We start from the raw sequence: 25,191 nt of genomic DNA, 5'->3' as shown, positions 1-25,191 counted from the left end.
TCTCTTCCCCCTCTCTTCCACCTCTCTTCCCCCTCTCTTCCACCTCTCTTCCACCTCTCTTCCACCGAGCTTCCGCCTCTCTTCCCTCGAGCTTCCGCCTCGCTTCCCCCGAGCTTCCACCTCGCTTCCCCCTCTCTTCCACCTCGCTTCCCCCTCTCTTCCCCCTCTCTTCCGCCTCTCTTCCCCCTCGCTTCCGCCTCTCTTCCGCCTCGCTTCCCCTCTCTTCCGCCTCGCTTCCCCCTCTCTTCCGCCTCTCTTCCCCCTCTCTTCCCCCTCGCTTCCGCCTCTCTTCCGCCTCTCTTCCCCCTCGCTTCCGCCTCTCTTCCGCCTCTCTTCCCCCTCGCTTCCGCCTCTCTTCCCCCTCGCTTCCGCCTCTCTTCCCCCTCGCTTCCGCCTCTCTTCCCCCTCGCTTCCGCCTCTCTTCCCCCTCGCTTCCGCCTCTCTTCCCCCTCGCTTCCGCCTCTCTTCCCCCTCGCTTCCGCCTCTCTTCCCCCTCGCTTCCGCCTCGCTTCCCCCTCTCTTCCGCCTCGCTTCCTCCTCGCTTCCGCCTCGCTTCCGCCTCTCTTCCCCCTCGCTTCCGCCTCTCTTCCCCCTCGCTTCCGCCTCTCTTCCCCCTCGCTTCCGCCTCTCTTCCCCCTCGCTTCCGCCTCTCTTCCCCCTCGCTTCCGCCTCTTCCCTCTCGCTTCCGCCTCTCTTCCCCCTCGCTTCCGCCTCTCTTCCCCCTCGCTTCCGCCTCTCTTCCCCCTCGCTTCCGCCTCTCTTCCGCCTCTCTTCCGCCTCTCTTCCGCCTCTCTTCCACCTCTCTTCCCCCTCTCTTCCACCTCTCTTCCCCCTCTCTTCCACCTCTCTTCCACCTCTCTTCCACCTCTCTTCCACCTCTCTTCCACCTCTCTTCCCCCTCTCTTCCACCTCTCTTCCCCCTCTCTTCCACCTCGCTTCCACCTCTCTTCCCCCTCGCTTCCACCTCTCTTCCCCCTCGCTTCCACCTCTCTTCCCCCTCGCTTCCGCCTTTCTTCCCCCTCTCTTCCCCCGAGCTTCCACCTCGCTTCCCCCTCTCTTCCGCCTCGCTTCCGCCTCGCTTCCCCCTCGCTTCCGCCTCTCTTCCCCCTCGCTTCCGCCTCTCTTCCCCCGAGCTTCCGCCTTTCTTCCCCCTCTCTTCCGCCTCTCTTCCCCCTCTCTTCCCCCTCGCTTCCGCCTCGCTTCCACCTCTCTTCCCCCTCGCTTCCCCCTCGCTTCCACCTCTCTTCCCCCTCGCTTCCACCTCTCTTCCCCCTCTCTTCCCCCTCGCTTCCGCCTCTCTTCCGCCTCTCTTCCCCCTCTCTTCCGCCTCGCTTCCCCCTCTCTTCCGCCTCTCTTCCCCCTCTCTTCCGCCTCGCTTCCCCCTCTCTTCCCCCTCGCTTCCGCCTCTCTTCCGCCTCGCTTCCACCTCTCTTCCACCTCTCTTCCCCCGAGCTTCCGCCTTTCTTCCCCCTCGCTTCCACCTCTCTTCCCCCTCTCTTCCCCCGAGCTTCCACCTCTCTTCCCCCTCTCTTCCCCCTCTCTTCCACCTCTCTTCCACCTCTCTTCCCCCTCTCTTCCCCCTCGCTTCCGCCTCTCTTCCCCCTCGCTTCCGCCTCTCTTCCCCCTCTCTTCCCCCGAGCTTCCACCTCTCTTCCCCCTCTCTTCCCCCTCTCTTCCACCTCTCTTCCGCCTCTCTTCCCCCTCTCTTCCCCCTCGCTTCCGCCTCTCTTCCCCCTCGCTTCCGCCTCTCTTCCACCTCTCTTCCACCTCTCTTCCGCCTCTCTTCCCCCTCTCTTCCCCCTCGCTTCCGCCTCTCTTCCCCCTCGCTTCCGCCTCTCTTCCCCCTCGCTTCCCACTCTCTTCCCCCTCGCTTCCGCCTCTCTTCCCCTTCGCTTCCGCCTCTCTTCCCCCTCTCTTCCGCCTCGCTTCCGCCTCTCTTCCCCCTCGCTTCCACCTCTCTTCCCCCTCGCTTCCACCTCTTCCCCCTCGCTTCCCCCTCGCTTCCGCCTCTCTTCCCCCTCTCTTCCGCCTCTCTTCCCCCTCTCTTCCGCCTCGCTTCCGCCTCTCTTCCGCCTCGCTTCCCCCTCGCTTCCGCCTCTCTTCCGCCTCTCTTCCGCCTCGCTTCCCCCTCTCTTCCGCCTCTCTTCCCCCTCGCTTCCCCCTCTCTTCCCCCTCGCTTCCGCCTCTCTTCCCCCTCGCTTCCGCCTCTCTTCCCCCTCGCTTCCGCCTCTCTTCCCCCTCGCTTCCGCCTCTCTTCCCCCTCGCTTCCGCCTCTCTTCCGCCTCTCTTCCGCCTCGCTTCCCCCTCGCTTCCGCCTCGCTTCCGCCTCTCTTCCCCCTCTCTTCCCCCTCTCTTCCCCCTCGCTTCCGCCTCTCTTCCGCCTCTCTTCCGCCTCTCTTCCCCCTCTCTTCCCCCTCGCTTCCCCCTCGCTTCCGCCTCTCTTCCGCCTCTCTTCCCCCTCTCTTCCGCCTCTCTTCCGCCTCTCTTCCCCCTCGCTTCCGCCTCTCTTCCCCCTCGCTTCCGCCTCTCTTCCCCCTCGCTTCCGCCTCTCTTCCCCCTCGCTTCCGCCTCTCTTCCCCCTCGCTTCCGCCTCTCTTCCCCCTCGCTTCCGCCTCTTCCCTCTCGCTTCCGCCTCTCTTCCCCCTCGCTTCCGCCTCTCTTCCCCCTCGCTTCCGCCTCTCTTCCCCCTCTCTTCCGCCTCGCTTCCCCCTCGCTTCCGCCTCTCTTCCCCCTCGCTTCCGCCTCTCTTCCCCCTCGCTTCCGCCTCTCTTCCCCCTCTCTTCCACCTCGCTTCCACCTCGCTTCCACCTCGCTTCCGCCTCTCTTCCACCTCGCTTCCGCCTCTCTTCCACCGAGCTTCCGCCTCTCTTCCCCCGAGCTTCCCCCTCTCTTCCACCTCTCTTCCCCCTCTCTTCCCCCTCTCTTCCACCTCTCTTCCACCTCTCTTCCACCTCTCTTCCACCTCTCTTCCCCCTCTCTTCCACCTCGCTTCCACCTCTCTTCCCCCTCGCTTCCACCTCTCTTCCCCCTCGCTTCCGCCTTTCTTCCCCCTCTCTTCCCCCGAGCTTCCACCTCGCTTCCCCCTCTCTTCCGCCTCGCTTCCGCCTCGCTTCCCCCTCGCTTCCGCCTCTCTTCCCCCGAGCTTCCGCCTCTCTTCCCCCGAGCTTCCGCCTCTCTTCCCCCGAGCTTCCGCCTCTCTTCCCCCTCGCTTCCGCCTTTCTTCCCCCTCGCTTCCGCCTCGCTTCCACCTCTCTTCCACCTCTCTTCCACCTCTCTTCCCCCTCTCTTCCACCTCGCTTCCACCTCTCTTCCACCTCTCTTCCACCTCTCTTCCACCTCTCTTCCCCCGAGCTTCCACCTCTCTTCCGCCTCTCTTCCCCCGAGCTTCCACCTCGCTTCCGCCTTTCTTCCACCTCGCTTCCGCCTTTCTTCCACCTCGCTTCCGCCTCTCTTCCACCTCGCTTCCGCCTCTCTTCCCCCGAGCTTCCACCTCTCTTCCCCCTCTCTTCCACCTCTCTTCCACCTCTCTTCCCCCGAGCTTCCACCTCGCTTCCACCTCGCTTCCACCTCTCTTCCACCTCTCTTCCACCTCTCTTCCCCCGAGCTTCCACCTCTCTTCCCCCGAGCTTCCACCTCTCTTCCACCTCTCTTCCGCCTCTCTTCCCCCGAGCTTCCACCTCTCTTCCCCCGAGCTTCCACCTCTCTTCCCCCGAGCTTCCACCTCTCTTCCCCCGAGCTTCCACCTCTCTTCCCCCGAGCTTCCACCTCTCTTCCCCCTCTCTTCCACCTCTCTTCCGCCTCTCTTCCCCCGAGCTTCCACCTCTCTTCCCCCGAGCTTCCACCTCTCTTCCCCCTCTCTTCCACCTCTCTTCCGCCTCTCTTCCCCCGAGCTTCCACCTCTCTTCCACCTCTCTTCCACCTCTCTTCCCCCGAGCTTCCACCTCTCTTCCCCCGAGCTTCCACCTCTCTTCCCCCGAGCTTCCACCTCTCTTCCACCTCTCTTCCACCTCTCTTCCCCCGAGCTTCCACCTCTCTTCCACCTCTCTTCCCCCTCTCTTCCACCTCTCTTCCCCCGAGCTTCCGCCTCTCTTCCCCCGAGCTTCCGCCTCTCTTCCCCCGAGCTTCCACCTCGCTTCCGCCTTTCTTCCACCGAGCTTCCACCTCTCTTCCCCCTCGCTTCCGCCTCTCTTCCCCCTCGCTTCCGCCTCTCTTCCCCCTCTCTTCCCCCTCGCTTCCATCTCTCTTCCCCCGAGCTTCCGCCTCTCTTCCCCCGAGCTTCCACCTCGCTTCCGCCTTTCTTCCACCGAGCTTCCACCTCTCTTCCCCCTCGCTTCCGCCTCTCTTCCCCCTCGCTTCCGCCTCTCTTCCCCCTCGCTTCCATCTCTCTTCCCCCTCGCTTCCGCCTCTCTTCCCCCGAGCTTCCACCTCTCTTCCACCTCTCTTCCCCCTCTCTTCCCCCTCTCTTCCACCTCTCTTCCCCCTCTCTTCCACCTCTCTTCCCCCTCGCTTCCCCCTCGCTTCCGCCTCTCTTCCCCCTCTCTTCCATCTCTCTTCCCCCTCTCTTCCACCTCTCTTCCACCTCTCTTCCCCCTCTCTTCCACCTCTCTTCCCCCTCTCTTCCACCTCTCTTCCCCCTCTCTTCCACCTCTCTTCCCCCGAGCTTCCACCTCTCTTCCGCCTCTCTTCCCCCGAGCTTCCGCCTTTCTTCCCCCTCGCTTCCACCTCTCTTCCACCTCTCTTCCCCCTCTCTTCCCCCTCTCTTCCCCCGAGCTTCCACCTCTCTTCCCCCTCGCTTCCCCCTCTCTTCCACCTCTCTTCCCCCTCTCTTCCCCCTCGCTTCCGCCTCTCTTCCCCCTCGCTTCCGCCTCTCTTCCCCCTCGCTTCCGCCTCTCTTCCACCTCGCTTCCACCTCTCTTCCACCTCTCTTCCGCCTCGCTTCCGCCTCTCTTCCCCCTCGCTTCCGCCTCTCTTCCCCTTCGCTTCCGCCTCTCTTCCCCCTCGCTTCCCCCTCGCTTCCACCTCTCTTCCCCCTCGCTTCCACCTCTTCCCCCTCGCTTCCCCCTCGCTTCCGCCTCTCTTCCCCCTCTCTTCCGCCTCTCTTCCCCCTCTCTTCCGCCTCGCTTCCGCCTCTCTTCCGCCTCGCTTCCCCCTCGCTTCCGCCTCTCTTCCGCCTCTCTTCCGCCTCGCTTCCCCCTCTCTTCCGCCTCTCTTCCCCCTCGCTTCCCCCTCTCTTCCCCCTCGCTTCCGCCTCTCTTCCCCCTCGCTTCCGCCTCTCTTCCCCCTCGCTTCCGCCTCTCTTCCCCCTCGCTTCCGCCTCTCTTCCCCCTCGCTTCCGCCTCTCTTCCGCCTCTCTTCCGCCTCGCTTCCCCCTCGCTTCCGCCTCGCTTCCGCCTCTCTTCCCCCTCTCTTCCCCCTCTCTTCCCCCTCTCTTCCCCCTCGCTTCCGCCTCTCTTCCGCCTCTCTTCCGCCTCTCTTCCCCCTCTCTTCCCCCTCGCTTCCCCCTCGCTTCCGCCTCTCTTCCGCCTCTCTTCCGCCTCTCTTCCGCCTCTCTTCCCCCTCGCTTCCGCCTCTCTTCCCCCTCGCTTCCGCCTCTCTTCCCCCTCGCTTCCGCCTCTCTTCCCCCTCGCTTCCGCCTCTTCCCCCTCGCTTCCGCCTCTCTTCCGCCTCTCTTCCCCCTCGCTTCCGCCTCTCTTCCCCCTCGCTTCCGCCTCTCTTCCCCCTCGCTTCCGCCTCTCTTCCCCCTCGCTTCCGCCTCTTCCCCCTCGCTTCCGCCTCTCTTCCGCCTCTCTTCCCCCTCGCTTCCGCCTCTCTTCCCCCTCGCTTCCGCCTCTCTTCCCCCTCGCTTCCGCCTCTCTTCCCCCTCTCTTCCCCCTCGCTTCCGCCTCTTCCCTCTCGCTTCCGCCTCTCTTCCCTCTCGCTTCCGCCTCTCTTCCCCCTCGCTTCCGCCTCTCTTCCCCCTCGCTTCCGCCTCTCTTCCCCCTCTCTTCCGCCTCTCTTCCCCCTCGCTTCCGCCTCTCTTCCCCCTCGCTTCCGCCTCTCTTCCCCCTCTCTTCCACCTCGCTTCCACCTCGCTTCCACCTCGCTTCCGCCTCTCTTCCACCTCGCTTCCGCCTCTCTTCCGCCTCTCTTCCGCCTCTCTTCCGCCTCTCTTCCACCGAGCTTCCGCCTCTCTTCCCCCGAGCTTCCCCCTCTCTTCCGCCTCTCTTCCACCTCTCTTCCACCTCTCTTCCCCCTCTCTTCCCCCTCTCTTCCACCTCTCTTCCACCTCTCTTCCACCTCTCTTCCGCCTCTCTTCCCTCGAGCTTCCGCCTCGCTTCCGCCTCGCTTCCCCCTCTCTTCCACCTCGCTTCCCCCTCGCTTCCGCCTCTCTTCCCCCTCGCTTCCGCCTCTCTTCCCCCTCGCTTCCGCCTCTCTTCCCCCTCTCTTCCGCCTCGCTTCCCCCTCTCTTCCGCCTCGCTTCCCCCTCTCTTCCGCCTCTCTTCCCCCTCTCTTCCCCCTCGCTTCCGCCTCTCTTCCGCCTCTCTTCCCCCTCGCTTCCGCCTCTCTTCCGCCTCTCTTCCCCCTCGCTTCCGCCTCTCTTCCCCCTCGCTTCCGCCTCTCTTCCCCCTCGCTTCCGCCTCTCTTCCCCCTCGCTTCCGCCTCTCTTCCGCCTCTCTTCCGCCTCTCTTCCGCCTCGCTTCCGCCTCTCTTCCCCCTCGCTTCCGCCTCTCTTCCCCCTCGCTTCCCCCTCGCTTCCGCCTCTCTTCCCCCTCTCTTCCCCCTCGCTTCCGCCTCTTCCCTCTCGCTTCCGCCTCTCTTCCCCCTCGCTTCCGCCTCTCTTCCCCCTCGCTTCCGCCTCTCTTCCCCCTCGCTTCCGCCTCTCTTCCCCCTCTCTTCCCCCTCGCTTCCGCCTCTCTTCCCCCTCGCTTCCGCCTCTCTTCCCCCTCGCTTCCGCCTCTCTTCCACCTCGCTTCCACCTCTCTTCCACCTCTCTTCCACCTCTCTTCCACCTCTCTTCCGCCTCACTTCCCCCTCGCTTCCGCCTCTCTTCCCCCTCGCTTCCGCCTCTCTTCCACCTCGCTTCCACCTCTCTTCCACCTCTCTTCCACCGAGCTTCCACCGAGCTTCCGCCTCTCTTCCACCTCTCTTCCACCTCGCTTCCACCTCTCTTCCCCCGAGCTTCCACCTCTCTTCCACCTCTCTTCCCCCTCGCTTCCGCCTCTCTTCCACCTCGCTTCCACCTCTCTTCCGCCTCTCTTCCACCGAGCTTCCACCGAGCTTCCGCCTCTCTTCCACCTCTCTTCCACCTCGCTTCCACCTCTCTTCCCCCGAGCTTCCACCTCTCTTCCGCCTCTCTTCCCCCGAGCTTCCGCCTCTCTTCCCCCGAGCTTCCACCTCTCTTCCACCTCTCTTCCCCCTCTCTTCCCCCTCTCTTCCCCCTCTCTTCCACCTCTCTTCCCCCTCTCTTCCCCCTCTCTTCCACCTCTCTTCCCCCTCGCTTCCCCCTCGCTTCCGCCTCTCTTCCCCCTCTCTTCCATCTCTCTTCCCCCTCTCTTCCACCTCTCTTCCACCTCTCTTCCACCTCTCTTCCCCCTCTCTTCCACCTCTCTTCCCCCTCTCTTCCCCCTCTCTTCCCCCTCTCTTCCACCTCTCTTCCACCTCTCTTCCCCCTCTCTTCCACCTCTCTTCCACCTCTCTTCCCCCTCTCTTCCCCCTCTCTTCCACCTCTCTTCCCCCTCTCTTCCACCTCTCTTCCCCCGAGCTTCCACCTCTCTTCCACCTCTCTTCCCCCGAGCTTCCGCCTTTCTTCCCCCTCGCTTCCACCTCTCTTCCACCTCTCTTCCCCCTCTCTTCCCCCTCTCTTCCCCCGAGCTTCCACCTCTCTTCCCCCTCTCTTCCCCCTCTCTTCCACCTCTCTTCCACCTCTCTTCCACCTCTCTTCCACCTCGCTTCCGCCTTTCTTCCCCCTCGCTTCCACCTCTCTTCCCCCTCTCTTCCCCCGAGCTTCCACCTCTCTTCCCCCGAGCTTCCACCTCTCTTCCACCTCTCTTCCCCCTCTCTTCCCCCTCTCTTCCGCCTCTCTTCCGCCTCTCTTCCACCTCTCTTCCACCTCTCTTCCCCCTCTCTTCCACCTCTCTTCCCCTTCTCTTCCACCTCTCTTCCCCCTCGCTTCCGCCTCTCTTCCCCCTCGCTTCCGCCTCTCTTCCACCTCGCTTCCACCTCTCTTCCACCTCTCTTCCGCCTCGCTTCCGCCTCTCTTCCCCCTCGCTTCCGCCTCTCTTCCCCTTCGCTTCCGCCTCTCTTCCCCCTCGCTTCCCCTCGCTTCCACCTCTCTTCCCCCTCGCTTCCACCTCTTCCCCCTCGCTTCCCCCTCGCTTCCGCCTCTCTTCCCCCTCTCTTCCGCCTCTCTTCCCCCTCTCTTCCGCCTCGCTTCCGCCTCTCTTCCGCCTCGCTTCCCCCTCGCTTCCGCCTCTCTTCCGCCTCTCTTCCGCCTCGCTTCCCCCTCTCTTCCGCCTCTCTTCCCCCTCGCTTCCCCCTCTCTTCCCCCTCGCTTCCGCCTCTCTTCCCCCTCGCTTCCGCCTCTCTTCCCCCTCGCTTCCGCCTCTCTTCCCCCTCGCTTCCGCCTCTCTTCCCCCTCGCTTCCGCCTCTCTTCCCCCTCGCTTCCGCCTCTCTTCCGCCTCTCTTCCGCCTCTCTTCCGCCTCGCTTCCCCCTCGCTTCCGCCTCGCTTCCCCCTCTCTTCCCCCTCGCTTCCGCCTCTCTTCCCCCTCTCTTCCGCCTCTCTTCCCCCTCTCTTCCCCCTCGCTTCCCCCTCGCTTCCGCCTCTCTTCCGCCTCTCTTCCGCCTCGCTTCCCCCTCGCTTCCGCCTCGCTTCCCCCTCTCTTCCCCCTCGCTTCCGCCTCTCTTCCGCCTCTCTTCCGCCTCTCTTCCCCCTCTCTTCCCCCTCGCTTCCCCCTCGCTTCCGCCTCTCTTCCGCCTCTCTTCCGCCTCTCTTCCGCCTCTCTTCCCCCTCGCTTCCGCCTCTCTTCCCCCTCGCTTCCGCCTCTCTTCCCCCTCGCTTCCGCCTCTCTTCCCCCTCGCTTCCGCCTCTTCCCCCTCGCTTCCGCCTCTCTTCCGCCTCTCTTCCCCCTCGCTTCCGCCTCTCTTCCCCCTCGCTTCCGCCTCTCTTCCCCCTCGCTTCCGCCTCTCTTCCCCCTCTCTTCCCCCTCGCTTCCGCCTCTTCCCTCTCGCTTCCGCCTCTCTTCCCCCTCGCTTCCGCCTCTCTTCCCCCTCGCTTCCGCCTCTCTTCCCCCTCTCTTCCGCCTCGCTTCCCCCTCGCTTCCGCCTCTCTTCCCCCTCGCTTCCGCCTCTCTTCCCCCTCGCTTCCGCCTCTCTTCCCCCTCTCTTCCACCTCGCTTCCACCTCGCTTCCACCTCGCTTCCGCCTCTCTTCCACCTCGCTTCCGCCTCTCTTCCGCCTCTCTTCCGCCTCTCTTCCGCCTCTCTTCCACCGAGCTTCCGCCTCTCTTCCCCCGAGCTTCCCCCTCTCTTCCGCCTCTCTTCCACCTCTCTTCCACCTCTCTTCCCCCTCTCTTCCCCCTCTCTTCCACCTCTCTTCCACCTCTCTTCCACCTCTCTTCCGCCTCTCTTCCCTCGAGCTTCCGCCTCGCTTCCCCCTCGCTTCCGCCTCGCTTCCCCCTCTCTTCCACCTCGCTTCCCCCTCGCTTCCGCCTCTCTTCCCCCTCGCTTCCGCCTCTCTTCCCCCTCGCTTCCGCCTCTCTTCCCCCTCTCTTCCGCCTCGCTTCCCCCTCTCTTCCGCCTCGCTTCCCCCTCTCTTCCGCCTCTCTTCCCCCTCTCTTCCCCCTCGCTTCCGCCTCTCTTCCGCCTCTCTTCCCCCTCGCTTCCGCCTCTCTTCCGCCTCTCTTCCCCCTCGCTTCCGCCTCTCTTCCCCCTCGCTTCCGCCTCTCTTCCCCCTCGCTTCCGCCTCTCTTCCCCCTCGCTTCCGCCTCTCTTCCGCCTCTCTTCCGCCTCTCTTCCGCCTCGCTTCCGCCTCTCTTCCCCCTCGCTTCCGCCTCTCTTCCCCCTCGCTTCCCCCTCGCTTCCGCCTCTCTTCCCCCTCTCTTCCCCCTCGCTTCCGCCTCTTCCCTCTCGCTTCCGCCTCTCTTCCCCCTCGCTTCCGCCTCTCTTCCCCCTCGCTTCCGCCTCTCTTCCCCCTCGCTTCCGCCTCTCTTCCCCCTCTCTTCCCCCTCGCTTCCGCCTCTCTTCCCCCTCGCTTCCGCCTCTCTTCCCCCTCGCTTCCGCCTCTCTTCCACCTCGCTTCCACCTCTCTTCCACCTCTCTTCCACCTCTCTTCCACCTCTCTTCCGCCTCACTTCCCCCTCGCTTCCGCCTCTCTTCCCCCTCGCTTCCGCCTCTCTTCCACCTCGCTTCCACCTCTCTTCCACCTCGCTTCCACCTCTCTTCCACCTCTCTTCCACCGAGCTTCCACCGAGCTTCCGCCTCTCTTCCACCTCTCTTCCACCTCGCTTCCACCTCTCTTCCCCCGAGCTTCCACCTCTCTTCCGCCTCTCTTCCCCCGAGCTTCCGCCTCTCTTCCCCCGAGCTTCCACCTCTCTTCCACCTCTCTTCCCCCTCTCTTCCCCCTCTCTTCCACCTCTCTTCCACCTCTCTTCCCCCTCTCTTCCCCCTCTCTTCCACCTCTCTTCCCCCTCGCTTCCCCCTCGCTTCCGCCTCTCTTCCCCCTCTCTTCCATCTCTCTTCCCCCTCTCTTCCACCTCTCTTCCACCTCTCTTCCCCCTCTCTTCCACCTCTCTTCCCCCTCTCTTCCCCCTCTCTTCCACCTCTCTTCCCCCTCTCTTCCACCTCTCTTCCCCCGAGCTTCCACCTCTCTTCCACCTCTCTTCCCCCGAGCTTCCGCCTTTCTTCCCCCTCGCTTCCACCTCTCTTCCACCTCTCTTCCCCCTCTCTTCCCCCTCTCTTCCCCCGAGCTTCCACCTCTCTTCCCCCTCTCTTCCCCCTCTCTTCCACCTCTCTTCCACCTCTCTTCCACCTCGCTTCCGCCTTTCTTCCCCCTCGCTTCCACCTCTCTTCCCCCTCTCTTCCCCCGAGCTTCCACCTCTCTTCCCCCGAGCTTCCACCTCTCTTCCACCTCTCTTCCCCCTCTCTTCCCCCTCTCTTCCGCCTCTCTTCCGCCTCTCTTCCACCTCTCTTCCACCTCTCTTCCACCTCTCTTCCACCTCTCTTCCCCCTCTCTTCCACCTCTCTTCCCCTTCTCTTCCACCTCTCTTCCCCCGAGCTTCCCCCTCTCTTCCCCCTCTCTTCCCCCTCTCTTCCACCTCTCTTCCCCCTCTCTTCCACCTCTCTTCCCCCGAGCTTCCACCGAGCTTCCGCCTCTCTTCCACCTCTCTTCCCCCTCTCTTCCACCTCTCTTCCCCCTCTCTTCCCCCGAGCTTCCACCTCTCTTCCCCCGAGCTTCCACCTCTCTTCCCCCTCTCTTCCGCCTCTCTTCCCCCGAGCTTCCACCTCTCTTCCCCCGAGCTTCCACCTCTCTTCCCCCTCTCTTCCACCTCTCTTCCCCCTCGCTTCCGCCTCTCTTCCCCCGAGCTTCCACCTCTCTTCCCCCGAGCTTCCGCCTCTCTTCCCCCTCGCTTCCGCCTCTCTTCCCCCTCGCTTCCGCCTCTCTTCCCCCTCGCTTCCGCCTCTCTTCCCCCTCGCTTCCGCCTCTCTTCCCCCTCGCTTCAACCTCTCTTCCCCCTCGCTTCCGCCTCTCTTCCCCCTCGCTTCCGCCTCTCTTCCCCCTCGCTTCCGCCTCTCTTCCCCCGAGCTTCCACCTCTCTTCCGCCTCTCTTCCCCCTCGCTTCCGCCTCTCTTCCCCCTCGCTTCCGCCTCTCTTCCCCCTCGCTTCCGCCTCTCTTCCCCCTCGCTTCCGCCTCTCTTCCCCCTCGCTTCCGCCTCTCTTCCCCCTCGCTTCCGCCTCTCTTCCCCCTCGCTTCCGCCTCTCTTCCCCCTCGCTTCCGCCTCTCTTCCCCCGAGCTTCCACCTCTCTTCCGTCTCTCTTCCCCCTCGCTTCCGCCTCTCTTCCCCCTCGCTTCCGCCTCTCTTCCCCCGAGCTTCCGCCTCTCTTCCCCCGAGCTTCCGCCTCTCTTCCCCCGAGCTTCCGCCTCTCTTCCCCCGAGCTTCCGCCTCTCTTCCCCCGAGCTTCCGCCTCTCTTCCCCCGAGCTTCCGCCTCTCTTCCCCCGAGCTACCACCTCTCTTCCCCCGAGCTTCCACCGTGCTTCTGCTTCAGTGGATCTCGGGGTTTGTCAAACCACACACCTCCTCCTCTCTCTGCCAGTCAGCCTCTCTCTGCTCCGCCTCCTTTACAGCTCTCGTCCAATCAGCTGTTAGCTTCTGGAGGTCTTCCTTCAGGGCTTGGGTGGCCTTCTCTGATTGGCTGAGCTGTTCGCGGAGCAGCGAGTTGGTGTCAGCCAGACTGACAGACCTGCGGACACATGAGAACCCAATCCAACCTGAAGAACCAGAACCAGAGGTTCCTGCAAACAGAACCTAAACGCAGCACCAACAGGACCCAACGTGGACTCGGAAAGAAGTCATTAGCATCCTGCCGCCTCCGTCCTCACTGATTGGTTCCCTTCAACCAATCAGAGGGCTCTCATCCACAGACCGGATACTAATCCTGCAACATGTGCACCAGATGTGGTCTCTGTGCTGCGTTTAGGGGCCGTTTGTTTATGCTGTGGCTTCGGCGGTGTTTAGTGAGAACACACCTCTGCTTCTCCTCCTCCAGCCTGATGAGGGCGCTCTCCAGGGAGCGGCTGTGTTCATCTCCGATCTGCAAACAGACCAAAAGTGATGGTTCTGTAGTGAACAAGAATCTGGTACTGGAGAACCAGCACTGACCTCAGAGAGCTGAAGCCTGGTGTTCTGGTCCAGCAGCTGAAGGTCCAAATGCTGGCACCGGTCCCGGTACTCCATCACCTGCACGACACGCTGCGGGTCAGAACTAGAGGAGACACGCTGCAGTTTTACCTGGATCACATGATGCTCTGGTTGGTCGCATGGGTCCAAGACGTGATCACACCTGGTTCACACGAGACACCTGATGAACCACCTGGTTCACACGAGACACCTGATGAACCACCTGGTTCACACGAGACACCTGATGAACCACCTGGTTCACACGAGACACCTGATGAACCACCTGGTTCACACGAGACACCTGATGAACCACCTGGTTCACACGAGACACCTGATGAACCACCTGGTTCACACGAGACACCTGATGAACCACCTGGTTCACACGAGACACCTGATGAACCACCTGGTTCACACGAGACACCTGATGAACCACCTGGTTCACACGAGACACCTGATGAACCACCTGGTTCACACGAGACACCTGATGAACCACCTGGCGTGTGTGAAGGAAAGGTACCTTTGTTCTTCTGCTATTTGAGACCAGCGTATTTAGGTTCAGAGGCTCCGCCCCCTGTCTGTGGCCTCACCTTGTTCTGCAAGCGGTGAATCAACAGCGCCTGGCGGGCCTCCCTCTCCCTCCCCTCCCTGAGCCTCCTCCTCCACCTCCTCTGCTCCTCCTCATCATGCAGAGACACGCCGAGCAACGGAGACACCATCTGACACAACTGGAGACAGAGATAGACATGTAAACGTCCGCTGATGCTGATGATCACATGACCTCCTCCTCCTCACCCTGTCATTTAGAGCTCGACTCCTGGACTCCAGCTCCTCCCTCTCTGCTCGACTCTCTGCCAGCTCCTCCTGCAGACGACACACCTCCTGCTCAAGCCCCGCCTTCTGCTGCTGCCAGCCAATCAGGTCAGACTCCATGCTGAGACACAGACAATTTTATGAAATGATGAATGGATGGATGGATGGATTAAATAAGGAAACATTTGGTCCTGTTTCTTTAGTTTCTGATCAGAACCCAGAACAGATCCAGGACCTGAGAGGCATCTGGACCTCCAGCTGACCCTTCTGCCTCATCAAAAATGGTTTCCATGGAAACGTGGCTTTCAGAATTGAACTTTGGACCAGTGGAAACGGGTCTGGTGGAGGGATGGATCCCCTCCAGAACCTCCTGAAGTCCTTCCAGGATCCTGGGACGACTGGTTCTGGTTCAGATACGGGACATAGACTTGACCTGGTGTGGGGCTCAGAACTGTGTCTGGGTTCATCAGAACCAAACATCCACAAACCATCAGCAGTTGAACTTCTAAAGTAAAACATCAGAAATTAAGCCTGATCCGGAACAGAACCGTGTCAGAACTTTTCTAACAGAACCTTAACTGTCATCAGGTGTTCTGGATGAGGGATGTAATCTGTTAATCCGCCCGTTAAACCGCAGAAGCAGCGGGAGGTAAAGCGTTCCGACACCAGACCCGACCGAACCTGGTCCAGTTCTGCTGTTTCAGCCCAGAACCACAACTCCAACCCGGGACCGGGCTGGTTACTTCGGGCAGCGTTAGCCACATAGCATGTTAGCATCAGAACCACGGAGAACAAAGTTTGTACCTGCAGCTGCTGCGCGCGCTCACATCACGATACGCGAGACGTTTGGCGTCAATACTCCGCTGCTGACGTCAGCACGTTCTAACCGGAAACCCCGGTCACGTGACCCCACCCGCGGTTCCCATAGACTACAATGTCTATCATGGGCATCATATACATAGACATACATATCATAGACGCTGCATAATACCACGCTTCCAGCTGACGTCTCATCGCGCCGCCATCTTGGATGGATCTCCATGCGCCACCAATGCATTTATCTGTAAGGTGTAGGTCCAACCTTTACATACAGTCTATGGTCCAACCCAAGCGGCAACCTCTGGCGGTTAAAGTGAAGCCGACGCGGAAGTGCATAAAACTGCAGTTCCTTCATCCACTAGGGGCTGCAAAACAGAGCAAATCCCCATAGACTCCCATGTTAAAAAGACCAACTTCACAGCAGGAATAAACATGTTTACAGCAGGAATAAACATGTTTACAGCAGTAATAAACATATTTGCAGCAGGAATAAACATGTTTACAGCAGGAATAAACATGTTTACAGCAGGAATAAACATATTTGCAACAGGAATAAACATGTTTACAGCAGGAATAAACATGTTTACAGCAGGAGTAAACATGTTTACAGCAGGAATAAACATGTTTGCAGCAGGATTAAACATGTTTGCAGCAGGAATAAACATGTTTACAGCAGTAATAAACATATTTGCAGCAGGAGTAAACATGTTTACAGCAGGAATAAACATGTTTGCAGCAGGATTAAACATGTTTGCAGCAGGAATAAACATGTTTGCAGCAGGAATAAACACGTTTACAGCAGGAATAAACATGTTTGCAGCAGGATTAAACATGTTTGCAGCAGGAATAAACATGTTTGCAGCAGGAATAAACATGTTTACAGCAGTAATAAACATATTTGCAACAGGAATAAACATGTTTACAGCAGGAATAAACATGTTTACAGCAGGAATAAACATGTTTAGAGCGGGAATAAACATGTTTGCAGCAGGAATAAACATGTTTACAGCAGGAATAAACATATTTGCAGCAGGAATAAACATGTTTACAGCAGGAATAAACATGTTTGCAGCAAGAATAAACATGTTTACAGCAGGAATAAACATGTTTGCAGCAGGAATAAACATGTTTACAGCAGGAATAAACATGTTTGCAGCAGGAATAAACATGTTTACAGCAGGAATAAACATGTTTGCAGCAGGAATAAATATGTTTACAGCAGTAATAAACATATTTGCAGCAGGAATAAACATGTTTACAGCAGGAATAAACATGTTTACAGCAGTAATAAACATATTTGCAGCAGGAATAAACATGTTTACAGCAGGAATAAAAATGAACACAGTCTTACAGTCTTTGCTGTGCAGCATTGTTGGATATAAAGTTTTGCTAATTAGACAACATAAAGCTGTGATTACAAGGATCTCTACTAACATGAGGAAAATACTGTATATAAATATGCACAATACTTAAAGCTATTGTGTAATTAATTAACCTTAATGGAGATCTCTGTGTGTAGTGTGCAACATTGAACTTTACATAAAATAACACCTGTGTAACTTCACTTGCATCCTGTAAGAGGGGAGGAATGGGATGATCATCTATACCGTGGTCACTAATAGATGGACAAGTTCAATTACTGTCTTATCATCCCCTTACGGCGTTACCATAGCAACGCGTTAATCAGCTGGTTCAGATCAGCTGATTTTTGACAGGTGAATGAGAGAAACGTGCTAATTGACAACAATAAAAGAAAAAAAGGAACGGAAATAATCGTTTGTTATAAAATATTTACAGTGTGGGACCATGGGGATGACGTCATGCCCCATGTCGTGACGTGAAATGCAGCTCCTAGTTGTTTAATCCTCCATATTGGCCTGTTTCCGTTTGCTGCTTCATGACTTGAAGTGAACCCATGTCATCACAGGGTTACAACTCTAATTTAAAAAAAAAAAGGCTAATTTATTGAATGATCACTTTCTACAGTTTCCCTAAAAATGTACTGAAAAACATAAAGCTCTGAACATTTTAATGCAGGAAATGCATTTAAAAATAAACGTTTCCCTATAACTAGGCTATATATATTTTTATGTGGATTTATTAGCTTTTCATCCATTGAAATGACGTTTTTAATGGCTATATATGATATTTTATATTGGCTAATGTAATTGTAATTCTATGCCTACGGTATAGAAATAAATGATCGTGATATCCTGATGCTGTCAGACTGTCCACCGACTGAACAGTCACTGACACGTTGTACAGTCTGACTTAGAAACATCTCCACTGACACTGCATCTCTTCAGTCTGTTTCACTTTTTATTTCCAGGAGCTCCAGAACCAGGAACAGTTGAACTTTTTTAAAGGCGCGTGTCTTCTGAGGCATGCATGAGTCGTGTCTGTCTCTAGGCAATCGTGACTGTCCGACACGCAGGTGCAGAGGGGAGGAGGCTGCACCTGCAGATTCTGCACGAAAAGAACATTTTTGCTGGCTGTTGCATTTTCTGTGTTTTATTTAGTTAATTATTTTTAGATTGAGTGTTGATATGTGTGGCTGACATGTGTAGCTGCTGGAAAGTTATGAAAATACGGAACAAAGTGCATCCCGTGTTGGTTCAATCCGGGACGCAAAGTTTGTTTGTCAATTAAAGGACGAGTCCGTGTTTTACGGGATGGGTGGCGACCCTCGCCCGGGTTAGCTTGGTTAGCTCCTGTTATCTCCGGGTTAGCTCGGTTAGCTCCTGTTATCTCCGGGTTAGCTCGGTTAGCTCTTAGCTACAGAAAGCTTGGAGTTCACTCGATGTCAATCATCCACCATGACGCTCACAGCTCCCCTCTCAGCTCCACCTCTTTGTCCATATTTGTATTTTCCGGGCAAGACGACGCGCATGATGCTGCCAAGATGGTGATGGTAGGAACCGCCCACCGAGCTTCAATGTTTTTATTTATTTTTTTTTTTATTGAAATGTATTTATAATACAATCCAACAGATATACAGGAAAATTCCATAACTCACAACTCAAGCTCAGGGGCAGCATCATAGATCATTCTGGTTTTCACAGTTTTTGAATTAGTGCAAAGTTTCAATGACTTCATGTACATATGGACATAACATAGGAAAACTGACATATTTGGTTTTTGCTTTGCAAATTTACAAAAATGTATGTGAAATTTAGCAAGTAGAGTGAAGAGGTTAATTACAAATCTTATTTTGTGTGGAAGGTGACAAATAAAACACTCAAATAAAACATAATCAGGCTTCTTTCTAACTTGATACTCCAGCTTCCTACTGAGGTACAGATTCAGAATTCCAGAAGACTTGACAATGGTAGCACTCCCAGAAAAGATGACATGTAGTTTCATCTGCTTGTTGACAGAAGGAGCAGAGATTTTCAACATTTTTATGGATTTTTGCCAGAAAAGCATTAACTGGATAGCACCTGTGTAGAATTTTCAGACACTTCTCGCACTTTGTTGGTAATAAAGAATTGTCTGGGAAGGGACCAGACCTTTTTCCAGTTTATACCAGGATATTCATTATTCCAGATAAAAACAGAGGCAGGTTTACAACTCACATCTCTTTGAATGAATTCTCTAATGCATTTGTTCTTAGTTTTTGGACTAAGAAAGGTGTCGTGGAATTTATCCGATGAGAAATAAATCTATAAATCAACTGTTTTCTGTTCAATTTATTGGGCATGTACAGATGTTGCGGGCGAGAGGTCTCGAGAGCTCTCCCCCTGCTCAGAGTGCTACAGTGTTCTTTAAGCAGACACAAACAACCCTTGCCTGGCAGCACTAGTCAAAACAACTGCTAGCTTGGAAATAACAACAGTCAAAGCTGAAACAGGCCTTGAACAGAACACTTAGTTTTATGCATGAATCTACTAAAGCAAGCTTACTGAACTACTCTAACTATGCAGAATATATATCTTAATATAACTTAATAAATGAGTAACATATTAAAACCACACTATACGCATAATTCCACCACATTCCCCCCTTTTGATCCTTTCAGGATCAACACAAAAGAAACACAATTCATGAACATAACAAAGCAACAAAACAAACCCATAAAATAACACTAACTACCCAAAGAGATGCAGGAAACTAAAACATCAGAATGGTCACTCCTGGCAGGGTTGAAGAAAATCCGTCATAAAACATCCTGAAAGGAAAAACACTCACGTGTCAGAGTCAGAATCAGAAAAGCCATCACTATCAAAAAAGAAGGAAAAAGGATCAAAGTGAGGGAGATCCGAAGCAGGGAGAGTAATAAACAAGCCGAGGAATGCGACATCCTAAGGCAGAGTCAATCAGCCCAACCAACAAGGCTCTGATACACGGGACGACACAGCAAACACAGAACAAAAAGGGCAGCAAGTACTGCAATGGAACCCCAATAGCGTTGACATAGGCAGAAGCAGCTGAGTCGTCAGGATGAACAGAGTGTCTGGACCGAGTGACCGGATAAGGGGGCAGATGGGAAACCCAGGAAGACAACTGTAGGCAAGAGAAGGGTGACAGGGGCATATATACCAGCCCACTTCGATGGCAGCACGCCCCTAAGAACCAGACCACCGTACCACCACCAAAGGCCGGCGCAGGCCACAGAAAATTAACAGCATAAACACTGTCACACCAAGCATGGACCAAAACCCCAACAAAATCAGAACCCGGAGAGGAGCTCATGAAGCAAGTAAAATCTCACGTCGTCACACCTGAACCAGAGAGGAGGGGACTGTGTGCGGGTAACAAGGAAAGGAACATCCAAGGAAATACATATCTGAAAGGGATAGGGTTTTCAGAAGAGAGTAAACAATCATACAGGTGGAGTCAAACTCAGGTGGAGGGGTAACTATATGCAGCACAGGTCCGGGCCCCAGGCAGACCACACAGGCAACTCCAACAAACACTTCTACCTGCTCAGCCAGCAATATCCAATTATTACTCTGAGCAGACATGCCAGTCATCATCTCAAAGCAATCATCCACTTACTTCTCAAGTTCAGACTTGGGACCCGGGAAAAGACCGACAACAGGAAAATCAGCATAGGACTCAGCCTGTCATGATTTGGGTTTTTCCCTTTGCTTTGTTTTCAGGGTTCCTGTTTTATTTTGTAGTTTTCCTGTTTAGTTCCCTCGGTTCTTGTTTAGCTTCATTGATTTCCTGTTATTGAGTTCACCTGGTTTCATTTTGTTAATTACTTCACCTGTCTCATTGTGTTCTGTGTATTTATACCCCTCAGTTTTTGTCTTGTGTTGCTGGTTCATTTGTTGGTTTTGCCTTCACTTTGTCATGGATAAAAATTATGTCTGATTTCTGCATACTGGCTTCCCGACTCCTGCATTTGGGTCCACATCCCTACAGCCACCGTGACACAGCCAAGCGACGATGCGACATCACTGCAAAGAGAAAAATCTACTAACGGGTCCCGGCGAGGGCCCAGAACATACACAAATAACCTCACATGACAACAGGAGTTATTAAAAGTACCACCCCGATATCGACTAGGAGGAGGATACTGCAAAAGGGGCTCAGAGGTAGTGTTAAACGTGAACCGGACCCCCTTGTGCGAGCTATCCGGTCCCTGTACGACAGGTGTCAGAGCTTGGTCCGCATTGCCGGTAGTAAGTCGGATTCGTTTCCGGTGAGGGTTGGACTCCGCCAAGGCTGCCCTTTATCACCGATTCTGTTCATAACTTATATGGACAGAATTTCTAGGCGCAGCCGAGGGGTTGAGGGGATCCGACTTGGTGGCCTCAGGATTGGGTCCCTGCTTTTTGCGGATGACGTGGTCCTGTTGGCTTCATCTGGTCGTGATCTCCAGCTCTCGCTTGAGCGATTCGCGGCCGAGTGTGAAGCGGCTGGGATGAGAATCAGCACCTCCACATCTGAGACCATGGTCCTCAGCCGGAATAGGGTGGATTGCCCTCTCCGGGTCGGGAGTCAGGTCCTGCCTCAAGTGGAGGAGTTTAAATATCTCGGGGTCTTGTTCACGAGTGAGGGAAGGATGGAGCGTGAGATCGACAGACGGATCGGTGCGGCGTCTGCAGTAATGCGGGCTCTGCGCCGGTCTGTCGTGGTGAAGAAGGAGCTGAGCCAGAAGGCGAAGCTCTCGATTTATCAGTCGATCTACGTTCCTACCCTCACCTATGGTCATGAGCTGTGGGTCGTGACCGAAAGAAGGAGATCTCGTATACAGGCGGCTGAAATGAGTTTCCTCCGCAGGGTGGCCGGGCTCAGAGTAGAGCCGCTGCTCCTTCGCATCGAGAGGAACCAGTTGAGGTGGCTCGGGCATCTGGTCAGGATGCCTCCTGGACGCCTCCCTGGTGAGGTGTTCCAGGCACGTCCCTCTGGGAGGAGACCCCGGGGAAGACCCAGGACACGCTGGAGGGATTACATCTCTCGGCTGGCCTGGGAACGCCTCGGGATCCCCCCCGCAGAGTTGGCAAATGTGGCTGGGGAGAGGGAAGTCTGGGCTTCCCTGCTTAGGCTGCTGCCCCCGCGACCCGACCCCGGATAAGCGGCAGAAGATGGATGGATGGATGGATACTTCTCACCAGATAAATCCACAGGTGAGTTGAGATCCCGTCGTGCTCGACCGAAACCGGTGACTGTGGCCCTCGTCACTCTTAAGGCCTATTCGAGGTTTGAAGATGAATCTGTTTGGATTCCGGCAGCCTGCCCCTCAGTCCAGTCCCGGCAGAAACACATGGGATCCCACTTCTGACACCAAATTGTCGTGGAATTTATCCGATGAGAAATAAATCTATAAATCAACTGTTTTCTGTTCAATTTATTGGCCATGTACAGATGTTGCGGGCGAGAGATCTCGAGAGCTCTGCCCCTGCTCAGAGTGCTAAAGTGTTCTTTAAGCAGACACAAACAACCTTTGCCTGGCAGCACTAGTCAAAACAACTGCTAGCTTGGAGATAACGACAGTCAAAGCTGAAACAGGCCTTGAACAGAACACTTAGTTTTATTCATGAATCTACTAAAGCAAGCTTACTGAACTACTCTAACTATGCAGAATATATATCTTAATATAACTTAATAAATGAGTAACATATTAAAACTACAGTATACGCATAATTCCACCACAAAAGGGCTCTGAGTTCTAGATGCAGATGAGACCAGATGTTTGCTTCCTGAGGGATCGGCATCATTACAACGGCAAATTCTCTAGGAGAAACAGGAAAATGGAATTTTTCAAGAAACTCATAATATGTAAGTAAATGACCATCCCTATTAAGCAACTGGTTAACAAGCAGAATCCCATGTTCCACCCATGTTTTTAAATACAGAGACTTGTGTTTAAAAGAAATATCATGATTATTCCAGATGTAAGAAGAGTGTGGAGAAAAGTTATGTTTGTATACTAGAGACCAGGAAAGAAGCATTTGCCTGTGAAAGTTGGATAATTTAATGGGTATTTTATCTATATTGGAATTGCACCTTAATAGAAAGTTAAGACGACCTAAGGGTTAAAAAACGTGATGGGGGATAAAAGTCCATAATGACTTTGGATTTAACAAACACCTTTTGATCCATTTTATTTTAAAGGAAGAATGTAGTGTGTAAAAATCTAAAGCATTAAAACCACCAGAGTTTAAATCATTAATCATGACATTCTTGCAGATTTGATGGACTTTTCTTTTCCAGATGAAATTAAAAAGAGTTTTGTCAACAGTCGAACACACATCTTTTGGAACATTTAATGCAGAGCTGGCAGACACGAGTCTGGACAACCCTTCAGCTTCAGACAGCAGGACACAGCCGGTTATACGAAGATCCCTCTGGATCCACATCGCAAATTTTTATTTCATAGTTGTTATTAGGGGATTAAAGTTTTCACTAGTCCTCAAATTTTCATCTTTGAAAATAGATATTCCCAGGTATTTAACTTTAGGTTTGATGGGAATTCCTGACATTTCTATGTCCTTGCATGGTTTAATGGAGAACAAGTCACACTTCGACATGTTTAGTTTCAGGCCAGAAGCTTTAGAAAAAGCAGTAAGAATTTTAACAGCAACATTTATGTGGGTTTTATCCTGTAAAAAGAGGGTAGTGTCGTCTGCTAGCTGGCTTAGAGCGACAACCCTCCCTGCAACAGAAATACCTTTTAGCTCCCTGTTTTTAATATGAGTGGCCAGTATTTGCATTGGGAGTAAGAAAAGATATGGAGAAACTGGACACCCTGACGTATCCATCTATTCAAATCAAACCTTTTGGTACTTCCATGTGGAAGTTTGATTGAACTGTTTGCAGAAGTATAAAGAGTTTTTATAGATTTAATAAACTGTTCCCCAAAGCCAAAAAAATGCAAGTGCTGCAAACATAAACTTATGTTCTAGAAAGTCAAATGCTTTGTGGAAATCTCAGAACAGAATAAAACTGTCATCCTGTAGTAAATCGGAGTAATCAAGAATGTCAAATACCAATCTAATATTGTCAATTGTGTACCTGTTAGGCTTGAATCCATTCTGAGACTCATCTATGATATTATCTAGAACTAACTTTAGTTGTTCAGCAGATAGCAAGGATTCTGTAATCATTGTTTAAAATGGAAACAGGACGCCAATCATCCAATAACAAGCTATCTTTATGTGGTTTTGGAATTAAAGTGATTAAACTTTGGCAATTTTCCAGTTTCAAAGCTTTCAAGAACTACTTTTATGAGGAAAGGAGCTAGTTCCTCTGAGAAGTGTTGATAAAATTCAGAGGATAAGCCATCTGTCCCGGGAGATTCATCTGTTTCATCTCGTTTCACTTCATTAAGAGTTACTGGTTTGTCGCATGTTGATTTATCTCCTTCACTAATAATGCTGACATTACTCATAGCACCAAAGAAATGGTGAACATCTTCTAGTGACAGTGTTGATTCATATACACATTTAAAATCATTTTCGCATATCGTAGCAATTTCTTTTGGATTATCAATAACCTTTCCATCTAAACACAATTTGTCTATACTATTCCTTTTTTGTCCCTGTTTTTCTCATTTGAAAAAGTAACTGGAATTCTGTTAAACCTTTTCAATCCACTTGGCCCTTGATCGCACCAAAGCCCCTTTGGCTTTAGTTATATACAGTTGGTCCAGGAGTTCAACTGGATTCTCTGCTCCTCGGACAAATTTTCAGGTGGAATTGAAGACAGATTAATTCTGTCGTCAAATCATTTTCCTCTTTCATCCCATCTCTTTTAAGATCCGCACAAGTTTTTCTTAAGAGATTTTGCAACTCAAATTTTAGGAGCTCCCAATATTTACCATAAGATTCTTCTTGTTCTGCCAAATTCCAATATTCTGAGATTAAATCCTTTATTTTCAGTCTTAATGTCTCATTAATTAAAAGCTGATTGTTTCATTTCCAGTAGCCAGGGTTCGTTTTTTCTTCACATCACATGAAGAAAAATTTAATGTAAGGATTATGGTTTTATGATCATTTCGAGGTTCATTTCAGTCTTATATGGTGGGTTCAACGTGGAGTCTGGTACCTGCCAAAGGTCTCTTCCTGACTGGGAGGCGCCAGATTTGTTACTCCAGGTATATTCTGTACGATTCGGGTCATTTGATGGCCATGCATCTATCAAGCCATTTTCAGTCATGAAGTTAACTAGAAAACTATTTTTTCTGTTTCTACGAGGGAATAGATCAATCTGGTCATTAACTGGAGCATTAAAGTCTGAAAATCATTTTTACCTTCACAAAATGTTTAACAGAAGAATTCATATGTGAACTTAGGATCATTAACAACTCCTTGTTTTCTCTGTCATGTTATACCGTAGACATTTCCCACTCAGTAAAATTGATTTGATAAATAAACAGTTAACAATATAAAGTGTCCATTTTTATCAGTAAGAACAGAAGCAATCTTTCCTCCAGAGTCATCGTTCCTCCCGAATGCTGGTTTCCATGCGACATCCAAAGGTCTCCCCCCCACTGGGATTTCCAGAATATAGTCAGTTTCCACTGAGTGACTTTCTTGGATAAAACAAAAGTCTGCATCAAAGTTTTTTGCATATGAAAATAAAGCTTTCTGCTTTGTAAAGTCTCTTAAGCCCCAAGTATTACCAGAAAGAAAGTTTAGAACTGAAATTTCAACTCAGAAAAGTAAAACAAAAGAAAGTCTGTACTGCCTGAAGAGAAGCTAGCAGTTATTACTAACAGTCAGACCAGATCAATCTGCAGCAATCAACCAAAACAAGCCAGACTCCAAAGCGATGATCTGAGCCGTGCCTTTCAATGAATCTCTTTGTTGTCAATAAAGGCTCTTCCTCCAACGAAGAAAGCTAACTTCTTCTCCTCTCGTGCCTTCATGATCTCTGGATCCTCAGGAGAAAGGTCTTCTTTAAACCGGACCTTCCTCTGCTTCAGGTACTCTGAATTTTTGTACAGCTTCCATACGGTGTCTCGAAAATGCCTCATTGAAAACTGCAGAAGGATATCGCGGGGAGGCGTTTGGTGGAGAGTTTTCCTACCAAGCCTGTGAACTGAATTGATCACATTCTGGAACTTATCTTTGGGTTGAGGAGCCACAGTTTGGCATATTTCAATCAGTCGTGCTCTCACGTCTTCTCCCTCAGTCTCTGGAAGCCCTCTCAGACGCAGATTCCATCTACGTTTGTATCTTGATAGTTCCTGAACTTTGTTTTCCAAGTTCACTATCTTCTCTTCTGCCTTGCT

General features: G+C 53.7%; 1 protein-coding gene across 1 annotated transcript in view; it reads right to left on the bottom strand.

Moving 5' to 3' along the window:
* Window positions 1–13,805, bottom strand: part of LOC306766503 (uncharacterized protein) — a gene marked incomplete at its 5' end in the record, with an annotated part of 53,772 nt that extends 39,967 nt beyond the window's left edge. The window contains 5 exons of the mRNA XM_079254283.1: window positions 12,273–12,438; window positions 12,725–12,789; window positions 12,840–12,935; window positions 13,463–13,600; window positions 13,668–13,805. Coding sequence (XP_079110409.1) covers window positions 12,273–12,438; window positions 12,725–12,789; window positions 12,840–12,935; window positions 13,463–13,600; window positions 13,668–13,805 — 603 coding nt within the window. The remainder of the gene's footprint in view (window positions 1–12,272; window positions 12,439–12,724; window positions 12,790–12,839; window positions 12,936–13,462; window positions 13,601–13,667) is intronic.
* Between the last annotated feature and the right edge of the window lie 11,386 nt (window positions 13,806–25,191).

Source organism: Telmatherina bonti, assembly GCF_933228915.1.
Source record: "Telmatherina bonti genome assembly, chromosome: 15".
NCBI lineage: Eukaryota > Metazoa > Chordata > Actinopteri > Atheriniformes > Telmatherinidae > Telmatherina > Telmatherina bonti.
This window is presented reverse-complemented; position numbering and strand designations above follow the sequence as displayed.